At 44.5% G+C, this 23066-nt stretch overlaps 1 protein-coding gene across 2 annotated transcripts in view; it reads right to left on the minus strand.

Moving 5' to 3' along the window:
• The window catches only part of N4BP2 (NEDD4 binding protein 2), a 1101392-nt gene that overhangs the window by 593232 nt on the left and 485094 nt on the right, over nt 1-23066 (minus strand). For both annotated transcript variants that reach the window (XM_069202011.1, XM_069202014.1), the window contains exon 8: nt 1725-4138. In XM_069202011.1, the coding sequence (XP_069058112.1) occupies nt 1725-4138 (2414 nt within the window). The remainder of the gene's footprint in view (nt 1-1724; nt 4139-23066) is intronic.

A 23066-nucleotide genomic window follows, 5' to 3' on the forward strand; every position in this document is an offset into this window, starting at 1 on the left:
AGGAGAGGGACCCAAAGGGAGTGGGCACAGTAAGGGTGAGGCCACCCCCAGGGACAGTAGCCATTGGCTACTGCCCTCCGACCCCTGTAACACACCTAAATCAAGTATTTAGGGCCACCCCTGAACCTTAACAGATTCCTGGTGACCTCAAGAAAGAAGAAATAAGAAGGACTGCAAAGCTGACCCCAGCAGTGAAGACTTCAGATGACAACTGACTTGGCCCCAAGCCCTACCGGCCTGTCTGCAGCTTCAAGACTCCTGCTACAAAAAGGCGACACATCCTGCAGGACCAGCAACCTCTCAAACCCCCAGAGGACTGCCTGCCCAGCAGAGGACCAAGACCTCCAGAAGACAGCGGAACTGTTCAGAAGAAACCCTCCAAAGAACTCCAGAACCGCTCTGGATCCGCAAGCCCTGTCCACTATGCACCCGATGAGTCCAAGTGGCCCACCGGTCCAAAGAAGGTCCCCAGGTGATCCCGACTTTGAGTCCAACCTCCTGGGTTGACCCCTCTTGGCCAACACGACGCCTGCAGCCTGAATCCTGAGGACCCCCCAACCTGACTGCGACCGTATCCTACGAAGATTCCCAAAGGTCCCCCTACACCCGCAGCTCCCTGGGCCTTGAGGAATTCGACGGATGATCCACTAACGTCCAGCGGGTGCCTCTGCTACTTGTTCAACCTTTGGTTTTCCAGAACCGACCCCCGTGAACACAGCCTGCAGCATCTTTCGTGACCCCCAGACTCCCTCCATTGAAAAGCATTGGGTTCCAGAAGTGTGTTTGCACCCTGCACCTGGTCGCCCCTATGCCGCTGAGGGTGTGTGTTTGGTGCTGACCTGTGGCCCCCCCAGTACTGACCAAAACACCCCAGGCCTGTGCCCTTAGACCACAGGTACTTACCTGCAATCTGTTTTCTACCGAGCACCCCAGTCCTCATAGGATTCCATTGAAAACCCAACACCAACTTTGACCTCTGCACCACGCTGGCCCAGTGTTGCTGGTGGTGCACTTTTGGGGTCAACCTGAACTTTGACCTGTAAACATCCTAAGCCCCGTAGACTGGGATCGTAAGTCGAGTACTTACCTGTTAAATGTGTTATCACTTTTCCTCCCTTGGACAGCATTGATTCGTATGAAAAATTGCACTGTCAACTTTTAAAATTGAAAAGTGGTACTTACTTGTAAACTGCATTATCTGCAAAACCCAAAGTACATTTGATACATATGTTTGATACTTACTACTGTACTTACCTTACCTGTTATTTTATCACTAGACCTTGTGGCTCTAGAAATAAAATAACAAAATATATTTTTGTTATATAAAAACAATTGGCCTGGAGTTAGTCATTGAGTGTGAGCCTCATTTCTTGACTGTGTGTGTACAACAAATGCTTTGCACTACCCTCTGATATGCCTAACGGCTCGACCACACTACCACAAAAGAGAGCATTAGTATTATTTACTTTAGCCTCTGGGGAACCCCTGAACTCTGTGCACACTATACCTTATTTTGGTACAGTAGATACAGAGCCAGTTTCCTGCACTGCATATATGATACCAGTAAAGACAACTTCACTGTACTACATTATTTTAGAGTAATGGGAAATATAACCATTCAAAGACATGCAATACAGAACAATGCATATTAAATATTTTCACAGGTCGGCAAAAATTTGTCATACAAGTATCTAAAACTGAAAAAAAGATTTTACGGTACATACCTAAACCAATTCCCACAGGGCCAAATAGTTCACAGAGCTGAAAAGCCAGTTCAGGAGGCAAAGACAGCTGCAGGCAATCAATATTAATGGACTCGCTTGAGAAGGCTTTTGAGGTTTGAGTGTTTATCCTGGACTCTTGAAAATGTATTTTATTTACTTCGTCAAGTCTCTCAATACAAACATTTCTGGACTCCATAATGTGGTGTTGTGGGTTAGATTCTGGATTTTCTCCGAAAGGACGTTCTTCAAAATCCTTACTGAAATATTTATTGATTTCATCTTTCACAGAAACAGTTGATAAGGTGTTGTTCAAATTCAATTTCTCTAAGTAAGAAGAATTGGAAAGAGAACAAGCGTTCATAACGCTGATTCTTTGTATTTCAAGGTGTTCTAATCCAGGATGATCTTCGTGTTCATCAGAATTTTGTAGACCCATGTGACCATCCACAGAAATAGAAGAGTGAGCACTATTTTGTTCTAAGACTTCTCTGTCAATGCTGTATAAATTATCATGCACACTATATAATTCTTTTACAGCATCACCTGATGGCTGAGTCACTACCAAGTCAGCTTCTTCAGGTTTAATTGCTGGAGCTGCTTCTTGTATTTCACCTCCAGTGCTGGCAAATATAGGCATTATGCTATGGTTAAACAGCTGTTTGCATTTAGACTGCTGATTAGTTTCCTCCGGGATCTGAAGGTTACCTTCGTTGTCTGAATGCAACCTTAATTGTGGCTCAAAAACAGCCTGATCGACTTTGACATGACTGGACTCCTCCGTATCCATTTCACAATTTAATTTGAACTTTGAAACAGTTTGATTGTTTTCTTCAAAGCTTTCCCGTTTTCCTTGTTGACTTGATTGTAATAATGTTACATCTGAAATCAAATTAGTCTGATCATCATCAAAACTATCAGATCCTCCTGTGTCATCTCTGTGTAGCTTTTCCCCACAGTCTAGCAATAGATTCGTAGCCCAACCAATGTCTTTGTTACACCTTTCATACAAGTCTTTCAAAACATCAAAAGAAACCGATCTGAACATCCTACACAAGTCGTTTAGATTTTCTATGTCATCTTCTTCAATAAGCTCACTTTCCTCTACACAAGTACCTTTATCGTGCATTACTCTATATGGGACTGTTTCTTGACATCCTGCATCTGTAGTCATGTAGTCTGATGATTGAAATCGATCTACCTTTCCAATTAAAACTTTAGAAAACTCCGAAACAGTTGTTATTTTCTTCTCTAGTCTCCAAACAAGTGCAAATTCCTGAGGCTCAGTTTGTGAGCTGGCACAGCGACAACTTTCAGAAACTTCACCTTCTGAGTTACCAGTAAGGAGTGGATCTCTCGATTCTGAGAAACAGGAGGTATTTTTAGTAATGGTAAGGGCAGGTTTGCAAGTTAGTATATTTTGAGAACTGCTTTTCTGGATATTATTTTCACATGTTGCTGTTTCGTCATCTTGAACGGTTGACACCTCTGTCACCATCTGTTTTTCTGTATTGTCTGATGTCACCTGATTGTCAACATCTGCGCGCAAATCACTCGAAGTTAGCATGTTACCAAAGTCACAATTTTTGTTAAAACTGCTAATTTGTGCATCCAACTTTTGGTTCTGTTCCAATGTTAATGTGGCTTGCCAGTCTCCTTCATTATTTAGGAATTTAGGTATAACAATATCATTTACATCAGAACTCAAAACGGGCACTGAAATTACCTCTCTACCATCTTGATTCGCAATAGTATACATCGTTTCTTTGTGCAGTGGTTCTGCTGAAATATCAATTAAGCTTCCCTCAGATTCCCCTTCTGCTTGAGTGGTTGATTCAAGTGGCGGTAGGCTGACAGCTTTCAGTACATCACAGTTTGTTTTGGACAATGTTGTCCTTTTTATTCTTTGAGTCCTTTGGCCCATTGATTGTTCTACTGGCCAATCACCAACAAAATTTAGTAGTTCTGGCCTCAGGGAACGTGGAATAATAGTACTACACTCAATATCAAGTGAAGTTTCTAAAGGGCGAGAGGCACTGTGTGTTATTTTCCTTGAAATAGGAAGAGTATTCACAACTGCAGTCTCGTCACTTGATACACACCCACTGCTATTTATTGCAACAACTTTATCAACGATTTCATTCTCCTTTACGCACTGTCTTCCCATTGACAAATCCTGTCCGGCAGAACTACCGCTTGAAGAATAAATTGTACTTTCTTCTTGGGCTTGCCCACTATTAACAATAGCATTCCCAGGCTCTTTTTCCATGTCTTTCTGTGGGTTGTACAAGTCCTCTGCAGTCTGACATGTATCGTTTTCCAAAAACAAAGATGAACCATTCCTCGGCACATGTCTGTCTTTAACTCTTCGATCTTTTCCTTCTTTTAATGAAGCAGGTGCCTGGGAGTCCGTTTTTCTAAAACAAAAACAGTGCATGAGAACATGCAAATAATAATTTTGGTAAGTAATCTTCACTGTGTAACCTGTGACTATTACAGATACAATCATTTGCTAACTCCCCTATCTAAACTACAGTCAGGTCAAACTTCAATTTCAGCCATAAAATAGCAAGATGCTCAATATGGCACATTAGTACCCAAGTAAAGTATATTGGACGGTGAAAATTAATGACGGTGTGGAATATCCACATAGTTTATCTAATGCTTACCTGACCCTGATAACAACTCCTTCTTAGTAAGGATACCCTTAAACGCTGCTTTCAATTTACACCTGCCGCAAATTAGGCACAGTGATCTATTTTGTAATATTGCCAGAAGACGTTGGTAAATTTTAACATACCACGCAAACAATGAGAGATTAAAAAAAAACACACGTACAGTCATCTATAAAGGCTATTTGACCTATGGGAACTGCAACTTTTGTTGCTACACAAAAGGCCGAAAATAGATTTCCAATAAAACAGCTCAAAGAAAAACAAGATAACTTGTTTCATAAATTATGAAATGACACAATCCATAAAAAATTTCTGGTGTGGTTGTGACAAAATCTATGTGAAGGACAGGGACGCTGATTCAATATAATGTCACAGAGAGAAGAAGTGACATCAAACTACATTTGACCCCCATCACCCTTGAAGATTTCACATGGCTATTCCATGATGTGGGGCTAGAACAAACTGGAGGAAGGGGAACCACAGAAGGCAATTAGGGCACATAGACCCCTACTTCCTTTCTCTTCATAATGCAGTCTTCCTGGGCTACTGGACCCTAAGACCAGGGACAGCAAAGGCAACACCAAGCACGTGGGAACAACAATGACCATGAAAAGCAATACTTTTTTAGAACAATTAAGTTAGAAACAATAACCATCTAGCAAATTTGTTAGTTAACTCCGTTCGCTTCAGCTGAACATGCTGAATGCAAATATTGATGCCCACGTAATTAATTTGTACATTTTTTTCTTTCCTAGGAGTCACAAGAATAGTCTTTGTTGTTCTCAGCATGGCGTAACAATAAAGGATACAAATTAAGCTTTAGTTAAAATGTATGTACATCAACCAATCAACTTTCCACTGATAATAAATAATACATTTAACAGATAAACTTCCCTTTTCAATACTCTAAATAAAAACCCTTTCATCTTGAAATAAACACAATTGTTTCACAAACTTGTGATTAACAAAGTGCCAAAAAGTGCATATAACAGAAGGATCACCATAATGCAATACCCTTTCTGATCTTATACCTGTCTAGTGAGTAACCATGCTTGCTAAATGTATGAAGCCAGTTGGAACTATATTAATGCTTCATCTGTTCTATATCAAACAGAAAGTGCAGCATTGGAGATTAGATGTCACAGTAGTTGAATAAATGTAACAACTGTTTCCTGTACAATGCTAGTGATTTGGTACATGTCATAATCACAGATCCCATCAATGTATTTGATCAGAAGCCACTTAGTGTTAAGGCCTTAGTGTAGAGAGTTAAAACACCTAAATCTAAGATACATTGTACGGCATGCAATAAATTGTATGAAATGCAAATGTTACTTACTTGTAATTTTAGGTTTGCATTGTAGGAATCCTCACTGAAGTCATAAATGTAGAATATTACTGCCCAAGTGCGGGGACCTTGGAATACTTCTTTATGAATATTACAGAGTCATTCTGTGGTGTGAGGAAAAACCCTAATGAAGCCCTAAGGTTCAACGTAGTGAGAGTGCCATGAATAGCATGGCAAGCTAATTTCTACTGCTTTTTTTCGAGTGTAAAGAACTTCCTCTTATATAGCAGTAAGACCACAATTTAGCACCTAAGTGAAAGAAATGTGCTACGTTATCTAAAAGGAAAGGGTGCAGGCCATGTCAAAATTTCAGAAGCTGAAGATAACAACCATTGTTCTTTAACCCCTTCGCTGCCAGGCCTTTTCCCCTCCTGTGCCAGGCCTTTTTTTGCCTAATTGGGGCAGTTCGCGCTTAGGCCCTCATAACTTTTTGTCCACATAAGCTAACCAAGCCAAATTTGCGTCCTTTTTTTCCAACATCCTAGGGATTCTAGAGGTACCCAGACTTTGTGGGTTCCCCTGAAGGAGGCCAAGAAATTGGCCAAAATACAGTGAAAATTTCGTTTTTTAAAAAAAAATTGGAAAAAGTGGCTGCAGAAGAAGGCTTGTGGTTTTTCCCCTGAAAATGGCATCAACAAAGGGTTTGCGGTGCTAAACTCAGCAGCTTCCCAGCTTTCAGGAACAGGCAGACTTGAATCAGAAAACCCAATTTTTCAACACAATTTTGGCATTTTACTGGGGCATACCCCATTTGTGCAATTTTTTGTGCTTTCAGCCTCCTTCCAGTCAGTGACAGGAATGGTCATGAAACCAATGCTGGATCCCAAAAACCTAAACATTTCTGAAAAGTAGACAAAATTCTGAATTCAGCAAGGGGTCATTTGTGTAGATCCTACAAGGGTTTCCTACAGAAAATAACAGCTGAAAAAGAAAAATATTGAAATTGAGGTGAAAAAACCAATCAATTTTTCTCTACGTTTTACTCTGTAACTTTTCCCTGCAATGTCAGATTATCGAAAGCAATATACCGTTACGTCTGCTGGACTCCTCTGGTTGCGGGGATATATAGGGTTTGTAGGTTCATCAAGAACCCGAGGAACCCAGAGCCAATAAATGAGCTGCACCCTGCAGTGCGTTTTCATTCTATACCGGGTATACAGCAATTCATTTGCTGAAATATAAGGAGTAAAAAATTGCTATCAAGAAAACCTTTGCATTTCCAAAAAGGGCACAAGATAAGGTGTTGAGGAGCAGTGGTTATTTGCACATCTCTGAATTCCGGGGTGACCATAGTAGCACGTGAATTACAGGGAATTTCTCAAATAGATGTCTTTTTTACACACACTCCTATATTTGGAAGGAAAAAATGTAGAGAAAGACAAGGGGCAATAGTACTTGTTTTGCTAATCTATGTTCCCCCAAGTCTCCCGATAAAAATGGTACCTCACTTGTGTGGGTAGGCTTAGCACCCGCGACAGGATATGCCCCAAAACACAACGTGGACACATCACAGAAAACAGAGCTGTTTTTAGCAAAGTGACTACCTGTAGATTTTGGCCTCTAGCTCAGCCGCCACCTAGGGAAACCTACCAAACCTGTGCATTTCTGAAAACTAGAGACCTAGGGGAATCCAAGGAGGGGTGACTTGTGTGGCTCGGACCAGGTTCTGTTACCCAGAATCCTTTGCAAACCTCAAAATTTGGCTAAAAAAACACATGTTCCTCACATTTCTGTGGCAGAAAGTTCTGGAATCTGAGAGGAGCCACAAATTTCCTTCCACCCAGCGTTCCCCCACGTCTCCCGATAAAAATGATACCTCACTTGTGTGGGTAGGCCTAGCACCCGCGACAGGATATGCCCCAAAACACAACGTGGACACATCACAGAAAACAGAGCTGTTTTTAGCAAAGTGACTACCTGTAGATTTTGGCCTCTAGCTCAGCCGCCACCTAGGGAAACCTACCAAACCTGTGCATTTCTGAAAACTAGAGACCTAGGGGAATCCAAGGAGGGGTGACTTGTGTGGCTCGGACCAGGTTCTGTTACCCAGAATCCTTTGCAAACCTCAAAATTTGGCTAAAAAAACACATGTTCCTCACATTTCTGTGGCAGAAAGTTCTGGAATCTGAGAGGAGCCACAAATTTCCTTCCACCCAGCGTTCCCCCACGTCTCCCGATAAAAATGATACCTCACTTGTGTGGGTAGGCCTAGCGCCCGCGACAGGATATGCCCCAAAACACAACGTGAACATATCACAGAAAACAGAGCTGTTTTTAGCAAAGTGACTACCTATAGATTTTGGCCTCTAGCTCAGCCGCCACCTAGGGAAACCTACCAAACCTGTGCATTTCTGAAAACTAGAGACCTAGGGGAATCCAAGGAGGGGTGACTTGCGGGGCTCGGACCAGGTTCTGTTACCCAGAATCCTTTGCAAACCTCAAAATTTGGCTAAAAAAACACATGTTCCTCACATTTCTGTGGCAGAAAGTTCTGGAATCTGAGAGGAGCCACAAAATTCCTTCCACCCAGCGTTCCCCCACGTCTCCCGATAAAAATGATACCTCACTTGTGTGGGTAGGCCTAGCGCCCGCGACAGGATATGCCCCAAAACACAATGTGGACATATTACAGAAAACAGAGCTGTTTTTAGCAAAGTGACTACCTGTAGATTTTGGCCTCTAGCTCAGCAGCCACCTAGGGAAACCTACCAAACCTGTGCATTTCTGAAAACTAGAGACCTAGGGGAATCCAAGGAGGGGTGACTTGCGGGGCTCGGACCAGGTTCTGTTACCCAGAATCCTTTGCAAATCTCAAAATTTGGCTAAAAAAACACATGTTCCTCACATTTCTGTGGCAGAAAGTTCTGGAATCTGAGAGGAGCCACAAATTTCCTTCCACCCAGCGTTCCCCCACGTCTCCCGATAAAAATGATACCTCACTTGTGTGGGTAGGCCTAGCGCCCGCGACAGGATATGCCCCAAAACACAACGTGGACATATCACAGAAAACAGAGCTGTTTTTAGCAAAGTGACTACCTGTAGATTTTGGCCTCTAGCTCAGCCGCCACCTAGGGAAACCTACCAAACCTGTGCATTTCTGAAAACTAGAGACCTAGGGGAATCCAAGGAGGGGTGACTTGCGGGGCTCGGACCAGGTTCTGTTACCCAGAATCCTTTGCAAACCTCAAAATTTGGCTAAAAAAAACACATGTTCCTCACATTTCTGTGGCAGAAAGTTCTGGAATCTGAGAGGAGCCACAAATTTCCTTCCACCCAGCGTTCCCCCCACGTCTCCCGATAAAAATGATACCTCACTTGTGTGGGTAGGCCTAGCGCCCGCGACAGGATATGCCCCAAAACACAACGTGGACATATCACAGAAAACAGAGCTGTTTTTAGCAAAGTGACTACATGTAGATTTTGGCCTCTAGCTCAGCCGCCACCTAGGGAAACCTACCAAACCTGTGCATTTCTGAAAACTAGAGACCTAGGGGAATCCAAGGAGGGGTGACTTGCGGGGCTCGGACCAGGTTCTGTTACCCAGAATCCTTTGCAAATCTCAAAATTTGGCTAAAAAAACACATGTTCCTCACATTTCTGTGGCAGAAAGTTCTGGAATCTGAGAGGAGCCACAAATTTCCTTCCACCCAGCGTTCCCCCACGTCTCCCGATAAAAATGATACCTCACTTGTGTGGGTAGGCCTAGCGCCCGCGACAGGATATGCCCCAAAACACAACGTGGACATATCACAGAAAACAGAGCTGTTTTTAGCAAAGTGACTACCTGTAGATTTTGGCCTCTAGCTCAGCCGGCACCTAGGGAAACCTACCAAACCTGTGCATTTCTGAAAACTAGAGACCTAGGGGAATCCAAGGAGGGGTGACTTGTGTGGCTCGGACCAGGTTCTGTTGCCCAGAATCCTTTGCAAACCTCAAAATTTGGCTAAAAAAACACATGTTCCTCACATTTCTGTGGCAGAAAGTTCTGGAATCTGAGAGGAGCCACAAATTTCCTTCCACCCAGCGTTCCCCCACGTCTCCCGATAAAAATGATACCTCACTTGTGTGGGTAGGCCTAGCGCCCGCGACAGGATATGCCCCAAAACACAACGTGGACACATCACAGAAAACAGAGCTGTTTTTAGCAAAGTGACTACCTGGAGATTTTGGCCTCTAGCTCAGCCGCCACCTAGGGAAACCTACCAAACCTGTACATTTCTGAAAACTAGAGACCTAGGGGAATCCAAGGAGGGGTGACTTGTGTGGCTCGGACCAGGTTCTGTTACCCAGAATCCTTTGCAAACCTCAAAATGTGGCTAAAAAAACACATGTCCCTCACATTTCTGTGGCAGAAAGTTCTGGAATCTGAGAGGAGCTACAAATTTCCTTCCACCCAGCGTTCCCCCAAGTCTCCCGATAAAAATGATACCTCACTTGCGTGGGTAGGCCTAGCGCTGGCGACAGGAAACACCCCAAAGCGCAACGTGGACACATCCTAAATTTTGGAAAAAAACAGAGGTGTTTTTTGCGAAGTGCCTACCTGTAGATTTTGGCCTCTAGCTCAGCCGGCACCTAGGGAAACCTACCAAACCTGTGCATTTCTGAAAACTAGAGACCTAGGGGAATCCAAGGAGGGGTGACTTGCGGGGCTCGGACCAGGTTCTGTTACCCAGAATCCTTTGCAAACCTCAAAATTTGGCTAAAAATACACGTTACTCACATTTCTGTGGCAGAAAGTTCTGGAATCTGAGAGGAGCCACAAATTTCCTTCTACCCAGCGTTCCCCCAAGTCTCCCGATAAAAATGATACCTCACTTGTGTGGGTAGGACTAGCGCCCACGAAAGGAAAGGGCCCAAAACACAACGTGGACACATCACATTTTTTTATAAAAAGCAGTGCCTACCTGTGGATTTTGGCCTGTAGCTCAGCCGACACCTGAGGAAACCTAGCAAACCAGTGCATTTTTGAAAACTAGAAACCCAGGGGAATCCAAGATGGGGTGACTTGCGGGGCTCTGACCAGGTTATGTTACCCAGAATCCTTTGCAAACATCAAAATTTGGCCCAAAAAACACTTTTTCCTCTCATTTCGGTGACAGAAAGTTCTGGAATCTGAGAGGAGCCACAAATTTCCTTCCACCCAGCGTTCCCCTAAGTCTCTCGATAAAAATGGTACATCACTTCTGTGGGTAGGCCTAGCGCCCACAAAAGGAAATGGCCCAAAACACAACGTGGACACAACATATTTTTTCACAGAAAACAGAGGTGTTTTTTGCAAGGTGCCTACCTGTGGTGTTTGGCCTGTAGCTCAGCCGGCCCCAGGGGGGGGGGGGGGGGGGGGCAGAAATGCCCTAAAATAAATTTGCCCCCCCAACCCCCACCCTCCCCCGCCGGGAGCGACCCTTGCCTACAGGGTCGCTCCCCCTGCGTGACATTGGCACCAAAAAACAAATCCCCGGTGCCTAGTGGTTTCTGCCCCCTTGGGGGCAGGTTGACCTAAACTCAGCCAATCTGCCCCCAAGGGGGGCAGAAATGGCCTAAATACAATTTGTCCCCCAGGGGAGCGACTTTTGCCTGATGGGTCGCTCCCCATCTCTAAAAAAAAAAAAAAAAAAAAAAAAAGAAAAAAAAGAAAAATTCCCCTGCCGCCTAGAGGTTTCTGCCCCCTCCCCCCCCCCCCCGGGGGCAGATCGGCCTAATAATAGGCCGATCTGCCCCCCGGGGGGGCAGAAATGGCCTAAAATAAATTTGCCCCCCCAACACCCACCCCCCTCGGGAGCGACCCTTGCCTACGGGGTCGCTCCCCCTGCGTGACATTGGCGCCAAAAAACAAATCCCCGGTGCCTAGTGGTTTCTGCCCCCTTGGGGGCAGATTGACCTAAAATTGGCCAATCTGCCCCCAGGGGGGCAGAAATGGTCTAAATACAATTTGCCCCCCAGGGGAGCGACCCTTGCCTGATGGGTCGCTCCCCATCTCTAAAAAAAGAAACTACAAAAAAAAAAACACAAAAAAAAAATTGCCCTGGTGCCTAGAGTGTTCTGCCCCCCCCCCGGGGGCAGTTCGGCCTAATAATAGGCCGATCTGTCCCCCGGGGGGGCAGAAATGGCCTAAAATAAATTTGCCCCCCCAACCCCCACCCACCCCCGGGGAGCGACCCTTGCCTACGGGGTCGCTCCCCCTGCGTGACATTGGCGCCAAAAAACAAATCCCCGGTGCCTAGTGGTTTCTGCCCCCTTGGGGGCAGATTGACCTAAAATTGGCCAATCTGCCCCCAGGGGGGCAGAAATGGTCTAAATACAATTTGCCCCCCCAGGGGAGCGACCCTTGCCTGATGGGTCGCTCCCCATCTCTAAAAAAAGAAACAACAAAAAAAAAAAAAAAAAAAAAAAATTGCCCTGGTGCCTAGAGTGTTCTGCCCCCCCCCCCGGGGGCAGTTCGGCCTAATAATAGGCCGATCTGTCCCCCGGGGGGGCAGAAATGGCCTAAAATAAATTTGCCCCCCCAACCCCCATCCCCCCCCCCGGGAGCGACCCTTGCCTACGGGGTCGCTCCCCCTGCCTACGGGGTCGCTCCCCCTGCGTGACATTGGCGCCAAAAAACAAATCCCCGGTGCCTAGTGGTTTCTGCCCCCTTGGGGGCAGATTGACCTAAAATTGGCCAATCTGCCCCCAGGGGGGCAGAAATGGTCTAAATACAATTTGCCCCCCCAGGGGAGCGACCCTTGCCTGATGGGTCGCTCCCCATCTCTAAAAAAAGAAACAACAAAAAAAAAACACACAAAAAAAAAATTGCCCTGGCGCCTAGAGTGTTCTGCCCCCCCCGGGGGGCAGTTCGGCCTAATAATAGGCCGATCTGTCCCCCGGGGGAGCAGAAATGGCCTAAAATAAATTTGCCCCCCCAACCCCCCCCCCCTCCCCCCCGGGAGCGACCCTTGCCTACGTGGTCGCTCCCCCTGCGTGACATTGGCGCCAAAAAACAAATCCCCGGTGCCTAGTGGTTTCTGCCCCCTTGGGGGCAGATTGACCTAAAATTGGCCAATCTGCCCCCAGGGGGGCAGAAATGGTCTAAATACAATTTGCCCCCCCAGGGGAGCGACCCTTGCCTGATGGGTCGCTCCCCATCTCTAAAAAAAGAAACAACCAAAAAAAAAAACACAAAAAAAAAATTGCCCTGGTGCCTAGAGTGTTCTGCCCCCCCCCCCCCCGGGGGCAGTTCGGCCTAATAATAGGCCGATCTGTCCCCCGGGGGGGCAGAAATGGCCTAAAATAAATTTGCCCCCCCAACCCCCACCCCCCCCCGGGAGCGACCCTTGCCTACGGGGTCGCTCCCCCTGCGTGACATTGGCGCCAAAAAACAAATCCCCGGTGCCTAGTGGTTTCTGCCCCCTTGGGGGCAGATTGACCTAAAATCGTCCAATCTGCCCCCAGGGGGGCAGAAATGGTCTAAATACAATTTGCCCCCCAGGGGAGCGACCCTTGCCTGATGGGTCGCTCCCCATCTCTAAAAAAAAAAAAAGAACACAAAAAAAAAATTTGCCCTGGCGCCTAGAGGTTTCTTCCCCCCCTGGGGGCAGAAAAGACCTTCCCAAAAAATTGCCCCCCCTGGGAGCGACCCTTGCCAAAGGGGTCGCTTTGTTGCGTGACATTCGCGCGCAAAAACAAACTCCCTGGTGTCTAATGGTTTCTGCCCCCCTTGGGGGCAGATTGGCCTTATCAAAATAGGCCAATCTGCCCCCAAGGGGGGCAGAAATGGCCTAAATATATATTGCCCCGTAGGGGAGCGACCCTTGCCTAAGGGATCGCTCCCCACCTAAAAAAAAAGAATTCATCACAAAAAAAAAAAAAAAGGTCCCTGGTGCCTAGAGGTTTCTGCCCCCCCTGGGGGCAGATCGGCCTAATAATAGGCCAATCTGCCCCCAGGGGTGGCAGAAAAGGCCTTCCTAAAAAAATGCCCCCCTGGGAGCGACCCTTGCCCAAGGGGTCGCTCCCTTTTGCCAATTTCAAGAAAAAAAAAAAATCCCTGGTGTCTAGTGGGGTTTCAAAAGCCGGATTGCAAGCAATCCGGCTTTTGAAACCTGTGAGAGACTTCAAAGGGAAGGAAATACATTTCCTTCCCTTTGAAGCCTCTCGGGGCCTCCCCCATGGGATTGAAAAAGAAATGCAAAAGCATTTCTTTTTCAATCGCGCTGGAAGCTCTGCTTCCAGCGCGATGGGGGAGACCCTGTGACTAATCAGCGCGCGCTCGCGCGCTGACGTCACAGGGGGGGTTGGGGGGGTCGGGGTGGGAGGGGAAGGGCTTCCCCTTCCATCCCTGACTTGGGGGGGTGGGGGGGAACCCCACAGAGGGAGCGAGAGCGCTCCCTCTGGGCTCTGTGCACAGGACGTAATGGTTACGTCCTGGGCACAGCAGCACTGTGCCTCAGGACGTAACCATTACGTCCTGGGCACAGAAGGGGTTAAGGAGCCAACAGCTTCCATTTCAAAGCATGCACTGTACTTGCCATTTGCTTTACAACCTGAGCTCTATTTGAACTGCAATATGTAATTGTGTGGTAAGCAAAACTGCTAATATAGTGACACTGACAATCAGGAAGGGCTGTTTAAGACTTCAGTGAGGAATCCTATGATTCAGAACTAGTATTACAAGTAAAATTTCCTTCTGACAGTAGGATCTCACTGATATTCATAATAGTAGAAAAGAATGCAAAGCATACCCCTCAGTCTGCAGTGGTCTATAAACCATAAGCACCAGTCCATTACTCCAAGTAGACAGATATATCACCTCAAAAAATGCCAACCAAACACATTTCTTAATGCTGCCTGATCTAGAAAGGTGTCAGCTCTTGAATCCTCTTCCAAGCAATAATTCCTGGAAAAGATGTGTATTAATCTCCAGGGGCTGCCATACTAGTCTTAGTCAGAGGTACTTTCCTTACCCAAAGAACAGATGCTGCTTAACCTTGTGTAAAATGAGCTCTAGGTTTCTCAGGGAGAGACTTGTTAGCTAACTGATAACAACAAACAATAAATGAAACTATCCACTTGCTTATAGTGTGCTTTTGAGGAAGCCATACCATTTCTGAGTGGACCATAATTAACAAATAATGAAGTGCTTTCTCTGCTAGAGAAGAAGAATTACTCAAAACAAACTACTGGTAGCGATATCATTTGGTTTATATGGAAGTCTGAAACAACCTTTGGTAAAAAACAAAGAGGGTTGTGTCTATGACACTACTATGTTACTGTGTATGATTCTATTGAAGAAACAGTTGGGAGTTCACCAACATTTCTTGCAAATGTGATTGCCACGAAAAAGCTACATTCTAGGGAAGGTGTTGCAATGAGGCCTTATGCATGGTCCCAAACAGAGGAGCCATCAATTTGGATAAGCTTAGATTCAACTCCGCTGGAAGAGGACAACAACTAATTGGTGAAAAAGTCTTCTTTAATCTTTCTAACAAGTCTTTTATGACTGAAATCATAAAGAAAGACCTTTGTACTTGCCACTTTCTGACCTTTGTACTTGCCACTTTCTGAATGATGCAATAGCAGCAAGATTGACTTTGATGGCAGCATACTGCTCTCTCGATTGGGCATGTGGAGCAGATACAGAATGGTTACAACCTCCTGACAATTTATGGGGCCATGTTTGTTCAAAAATCATATGACACATCTCTTCCACTTAAATGAATAAAAAACCCTAATGGATGAATAGTTAGCCTCTTAAAGAATGTCAATACACTCTGGTGGTACATTCAAATGTCCGTACTGAACAACTTCAGGAACCATGTTCACAAATTCAATGAAAAACAAATTCAATGAAGAATCTTGCCTTGCATCCTTGATAGAAGATTTTGCATCATCAAGAATGCAACAAAAAAAAACACAACAGCATGGCCTGTAAAATGTCAATCTTGTAGATACCACACTAAGCCACAAATGTGCCCTATTGCCCAGCATAGATAACATTTGTGGAAGGGCACCTGATGGTGTAAATTGCATCTGCCACTTCAGGCAGCAGATCAAACACAGACCACTGATGCCACTCAATCTCCAAGCATGGGTGTGTAGATAACACAGGTTTGGGTGGAGGACCCACTGCTCAGCGGCTGTGACAGAAAAGTAGTAGTCTGATCTGAGGACAGGTGTTCCTGGCCAAATCTGGTGCTACTTGGTCCTGGTCCTTTCCAATCTTCTTTAAAATTCGGAGAAGGAGCGGCAGAAGCAAGAAGGCATATAAGAGTTATGTGTTCCATTCCAGCAAGAATGCACCACTCAAAGAAATTCCAATGTGCAAAACATTTGACATAGTGCTTTGTCGAAGGTGGCAAATAGATCTAGCCAAGGTTCTCCCGACAGCCGGAAGATACCCTGCACCACCTTGGGACCTATGACCTAGTTATGATCTGCCAGGTGCCACCTGGTTGGCTCTTCTGCTCTAACATTCAACGATCCCATCAGCCGGTTCATAATCCGGAAAATGCCCTGATGCTCCTACCAACTGCAGAAAAGTCTTTAAGCACAGCATTAGCTAGTGCTATCCATGCTGAGCTGAGAAGTGGCAAAAGCCTTTCACCACTCCAGGCATAGTATTACAGCTTTGGATTGGTAAAATACCATCCAAGTCAACCTGGAAAGATTAAAAGCAGTCCCTAAGAGCGAAATATGTGTGCTAGGGCCTACTATTGTTCATCCCAAGTTGTTCCAAATGTCCTGAATCATCTGTGGAGAAGGGAATGCTTAGAGTACTGTTGTATTTAGTATTACCAGGAAATGAGGTGCTAGGAGGGCTACAGGTGATACTTGAGTTAGCTGATTTCATATCACAAGTCAAACAACCGGAGATGTTGTCCGTTGCACGTGGTGCAACACTGTTTGCTGCAAACTGGCTTTCAGCAGCCAGTCATCAAGGTAAGGAAAAACAGCAATTCTGGGCCTCCTGAGATAAGCTTCCACCATCACCTTGGTGAAAACTCATGGAGCGGATGTCAGGTAAAGTGAAAGCACTACAAACTGCTAGTGAGTGGAACCCACCGTGAATCACAGATATTTCTTATGTGACTACAGCACTGGATAAGAAAAGAGGCGTCCTGCAAGTCGAGAGATAGCATTCAGTCTTCTGCGTCCAGCACTAGACAGCATCTTGAATTTCTTCTTGTGTGAGAAGAGATTCAAACCCATGAGATCTAGAATTGTATGAAGACTGAAATCCTTTTTGGGATCAGGTAATATGGAGAGTAGCACCAGTGTCCTTGTTCCAGCTCTGGCACCAACTCCACTGATCCCTTCTGTAGCAGGGCTGCCATGACTTCCTGCAGGATGCTCAGATATTCCTCTGATTAAAAACGGACTGGTGTGGAGGCATTTCGGGGGTTGCTGATGTAAGGGAAGGGTGTACTCCTTCTCTGCTACATATAAAACCCTTGGTCTGAAGTAATGGCCTTCCAGGACGGCAGAACAGTGGCTATCTGTCCTCCCACTAGCCATTCATGTTCCTTCGTGGTTGAACTACTGAGGCTACCCTGATGGTGCCGGGGAGGAAGAAGAAAAAGGAAAAATTAAGTTGTTTTGCCTGCCTTTTCCTTTGCCTCTGTATTGAAGCATTAGTCATTTTCAAAGATTGAAGAGTTTATGGAACAAGCAACAGAATTAACTATGTCTAATCCAGCTTTACTTATGTGATGGGCTGCATCGTGTCCGTCACAAACTACTGCAGTAAAGTGTGGCTTGAGGTGCTTTGAAAGGTATGGGAACTAGCATGGCTGATATATCCGACGCAGCATGCATCAGCGGTGAAAAAGACCTGCTACGTTCATGGAACTTAGTTCTAGACTCCTGAGGAAAATACTTTTTTGCCTATCTACTCTAACTTTCCCAGGATCTGGGGGATAAGTGGGGAAGGCACCCGGGATTATGGTGGTGGTGGATGAGGTGTTAATTACAAGGCACTCAGGAGAGGGATGAAGGGAAAGAAAGGCTAGATCATTAGGGGCTGGTCTATATCTCTGTGTCTCCATGGTATAGCTCATTGCTGAAATAGTGGTAGGGTGTGAACAAGGTTATCTCACTGTCTTGATCACTGTTTAATTAAAGAGAAGCAGGGGTTATTAGATGGAGATGATGTTTGTAAAACATATGGTAAAATGTCAGGACAATGATCTATTGAGAGAAGGGGTAGTTCTAGGGGCTATGACACTTTTTCGGAACGAAATGGTAAGAGACCATTTCTGGTAGAGCTGGAACTGGGGCATGATCTATGTCTATTTTAGAGCTGTCAAATCCACTTTCTTTTGGAAGAACTGTGAGGTCTGTGGAAACAGAAGGAAAGGCATCAAAGGGTCTTCAACCAGTGCACAGCTCTGATCTACATCAGATTCTGATCCAAATAGGTCATGAAGAAGGTCCCAGTAAACAGTCTGGATGTCCTGTCTGTACTGTCCCTTCTCAAGGATGGTAGTGTCACTTGTGATGCAATGATGCCAGTGCCAAGGTTGGTTCTCATGCCAGTGCTCGGACAGTGGCTAGAAGGAGAAGCTGCATTGGAATAACACCAGCTGGAGGACACAATGCCAATGGAACATTTGACGTCAGTAGGAAACTGAATGGAGCCCGATACAGACAGAGGGGCCCAGATGGCATGCCTGACAGGAATGATGACTTTAAATTTTTTTTTAGGAATGATGCGTCTGATGTTTCCATAACAGGGGCTCACGACTTATTTTATATGGGCTCATGCGGTCGACTTCCAAGATTTAAAGAACGAATCATAATCTGGCTAATGACAAGCGACACCCTTTAAAGATGTGAGTACGTGATAGAACAGAGCAGTTTTTCTCAGTAGCCTTCCCAGTGGATATTTTTCTTGCTTTATTCTCTATCTCCCTGAGCAGTGTGTGATTACAAGGGGCTCCACTTCCATGGGGCCTAGGCTATGCTTCTTTACAACAGTAAGGATATTATAGTACAAATGACTCATGGGTCCGTTCTGACCACTGAGTGTTGTGTTTCTTTGAAGTGTTCTGCAGTGCTCACAATCACCATCCAGTATGAGTTTGCAGTGTTTTCAACCCAGTTTCATAACATGTTGTTTTCTATTCATTGTAATATTACTATCTCACACAGGTAACATGTGCAAATCTGAGTTTGACAATAATTACTCAAAGTTTACATGTTATTGACGTCTATCTGGCTTGTCTATATTTACCAGGAACTCAAAGCCAGAATAACTCTACTACCACAGGGAGTAGTATTGTACATGAGACACCGATTTGAGTGCATGCATGTATGAATGAGAGCTGAATGAATCACAGGGATCACAATCCTGAAAAAAACCTTGGATTCCCAAGGGGGCACCAGTAAGTCTGAAACATGTTGATCTGGGTAAAACGGGCATTAATAATCCTGTGTTCCATTACCATGTTTATAGAATCCCTCCAAAGAACCAACAATAAATTACAGACCTTTAATATACACCAATCTCTCACCTCATAATTAGTAGTAACCCCCATCACTACAGATTTGCTTTCAGTCACCACAGGCAGCTTGTTCGTCCCCATACAATAACTGTTGGGTGGACGTGACAACCTGATGAGGAAACATGCCACCAATGCTGTGCCACATGAGGAATCAGACAACTATTGTTATCTGGGTGGGTGAGCGTTTGTCATAACTTTTTATAGGACACCTGAAGAACTGACCATTGGCACCCCACACTATGGTATTTATCCTGGGTAGTGCCAACAAACGGACAGCTAGGTTTCTTTTATTCATCTTTCAAACTTCCCTATATCAATGAATCAGAATGAGATTCCCAGTTATAGCAGGAGTCCAGACCAAGAGGTTTTCCATCACTGCTCTTGCAAAATCAGCTATTTTCCTCCAACCTGAGAGTACAGTGTTATCTTTTACAGGCAAATAGTGATGACCATGCTGATGCCCAATGGATTTCCCTATTTGGATAAACCTGGACATGGCAGATTTAGCTGCTGTTCCTTTTCTAGTATCGCTTTCACAGGGGAGGTCTTTACATGCCACCACATAGTAAGTTGGCACAATACCGAACTCCAATGAAACATTACCTTCAGCCTGTAATGCCACACATCAATAAGAGAACTTCTTACCTCTTGCAGAGCTCTAGACGCCGTCATCAGAAACAGTGTATCTAATGAGATTACCATTCATAACCACCATATCTGAAGGTTGAGGGTTTGCAGAGTTGGTAAATGCATTTGCCTCCCTGCTGGAACAGAAACTTCTTTTTCATTGGTAAACTGCATGGTTCACTGTGTTTCAGCATATCAATATAACATATTTTTGGGTAATCAGGGAAAATAAAGATCACATCAGCTTCATCCATCTTTATTTGGCGTGCTACCTTTTGAAACACTGGAATCCATGACAAGTGATAGTGAAAGATGAATGTCTCCACACGGAAAAGCATCTCGTTGGCAGGAAACTGAAGAAAGCTAAAACTTTGACACTTCAACCTGTCTTTACTGGCTGAAAACAGGTCTATTTATGGCCATTCTCACATCACAAAGATGTCCGAAGGATCCTAGAGTCCATCTCCCACTTGTGAAATGTCTGGATTCGTTTAGATGACTGTGTGAAAATGACTTTGCTTACAGCATACTTCTTTCCCGTGCTCAAAGAAGTCTGGATCCTATTCCTTGAAGCTAGTTGATATAATGCATTGCAGTGATGCTCTACATTTAGATTTCAACTTTCTTCACTTGTAATGATGGATGGAAGGCATTCAATGCCCTGAGATAAAATCCATGGAAAATGTTACTTACCCAGTGTACATCTGTTCGTGGCATGTAGTGCTGCAGATTCACATGCTGTGCATAGTCGTCCGCCATCTAGTGTGAGCTCAGAGTGTTACAAGTGGTTTTTCTTCGAAGAAGTCTTTTCTTGAGTCACGGGATCAAGTGACTCCACCTTTCGATTACAGTGCGCATGGGCATCAACTCCTTTGTTAAATTGTTTTCCCGCAGAAGGGTTCAGGAAGGAGTGATAGAGTGAAATAATGTAAAAGTACAACTTAATGTAATAAGATGTCCATGCAAAGTGTAAATATATATACATATGAATAAATAAGTACTGCAATGACTACAGGCTTCCAGGGAGGAGGGAGGCCGCATGTGAATCTGCAGCACTACATGCCATGAACAGATGTACACTGGGTAAGTTACATTTTCTGTTCAATGGCATGTGTAGCTGCAGATACACATGCTGTGCATAGACTAAAAAGCAGTCCTTCTCCCAATAAATCGGTGGCTCGCCTATAGGGGTTGAAGTGGTTTGAAATAGTGTTTTAAGAACTGCTTGACCAACACTGGCCTGTTGCTTTGATAATACATCCACACAGTAATGTTTTGTGAATGTATGTGGTGTGGACCATGAGGCAGCTTTGCGTATGTCTGCCATTGGTATGTTTCTAAAAATGCCATAGAAGCACCTCTTTTCCTAGTGGAATGTGCTTTAGGAGTTATCAAAAGTTGTCTTTTTGCTTTAATGTAATATGTTTGAATACACCTCACAATCCATCTAGCTAATCATTGTTTAGAGATAGGATTTCTTTTATGAGGCTGTTCAAAAAGCTGTTTTGTTTTCCTAAACTCTTTTGTTCTGTCAACATAGTACATTAGAGCTCTTTTAAGGTCAAGAGTGTGAAGAGCTCTTTCAGCAAGTGAGTCTGGCTGTGGAAAGAAGACTGGCAATTCCACTTATTAGTTAATATGAAAAAGAGAAACTACTTTTGGCAAAACTTTTGGATCTGTCCTAAGTACAACTTTATGTTTGTGTACTTGGAAAAATGGTTAGTCTAGAATGAATTCTTGTATTTCATTCACTCTTCTTAATGAAGTAATTTATACTAAGAAAACAACTCTCCATGTAAGAAATTGAATATCACATGAATGCATGGGTTCGAATGGTGGTCCCATTAATCTTGTGAGTATAATATTGAGATTCCATGCAGGAACTGGTGGGGTTCTTGGTGGAATAATACACTTAGGTCCTTCCATAAAGGCTTGTGTGACAGGGACTTCTGAAGAGAGAAGTATGTTGTACGGTTTGTACGTACGCTGATATAGCGGTGAGATGAATTTTGATAGAGGGAAAAATTAAATGTACTTTTTGTAAATGAAGCAGGTAACATACAATATCGTGTATTGATGCTTTAAGTGGATCTATATTTTGGGGTTGACAGTAGTAAACAAACCGTTTCCACTTGTTAGCATAGCATTGTCTAGTTGTTGGTTTGCATGCTTGTTTTAGAACTTCCATACATTCTAATGGAAAGTGTATATATCCAAACTCTATGACCGCAGGAGCCAAATCGCTAAGTTGAGTACACTGTGATTGGGATGCCTGATTTGACCCTTGTTCTGTGTTAACAGATCTGGTCTGTTTGGAAGTTTGCGATGGGGTACTACTGACAGATCCAGAAGTGTTGTCTACCAATGTTGTTGTGCCCACATGGGAGCTATTGGTATCATGGTGAGAGAGTGTGACGTAGTTTGTTGGCCAGAAATGGAATTAATGGGAGAGGGGAAAAGCTTAAGCAAATATCCCTGACCAGTTGAGCCATAGAGCATTGCCCTTGGACAAAGGGTGTGGGTGTCTGGATGCGAACTTTTGGCATTTTGCGTTTTCGCTTTTTTGCGAAAAGGTCTATCTCCGGTGTTCCCCACATTTGAAAGTACAGTTGAAGTACCTGTGAGTGAATTTCCCATCCCTGTATTTGTTGCTGCGTCCTGCTTAGTAGGTCTGCTACCTGGTTGTGTATCCCTGGGATGTATTCTGCTAGCAAGTAAATCTGATTGTGAATTGCCCATTTCCATATTGTTTGGGCTACAAGGGACAATTGGGATGAATGTGTTCCTCCCTGTTGCTTCAGATGATACATTGTTGTCATATTGTCTGTTTTTTTAAGACTGTTTTGTTTTGTGCCTGATCTGAGGTTGAAAAGCTTCTAGGGCCAGAAACACAGCTAACAATTCTAAATGATTTATGTGATAAATTAATTGCATTGAGTTACATTCCCCTTGTATGGTTAGGTTGTTGAGATTAGCTCCCCAACCTGCCACTGACACATCAGTTGTTATTATGGTCTGAGGCACAGGGTCCTGAAATGACTGCCCCTTTTATTAAATTGTTGTGATTCCACCATTGCAGAGACTTGTGGGTTTGCCGGTCTAACAACACCAGATCCTGTAAATGACCCTGTGCTTGAGACCACTGTTGTGAGAGACACTGTTGCAGTGGTCTCATGTTTAGTCTTGCATGCAGTACTATTGCTATGCATGATGCCATCAT

Source organism: Pleurodeles waltl, chromosome 1_2 (assembly GCF_031143425.1).
Source record: "Pleurodeles waltl isolate 20211129_DDA chromosome 1_2, aPleWal1.hap1.20221129, whole genome shotgun sequence".
Classification (NCBI taxonomy): Eukaryota; Metazoa; Chordata; class Amphibia; order Caudata; family Salamandridae; genus Pleurodeles; species Pleurodeles waltl.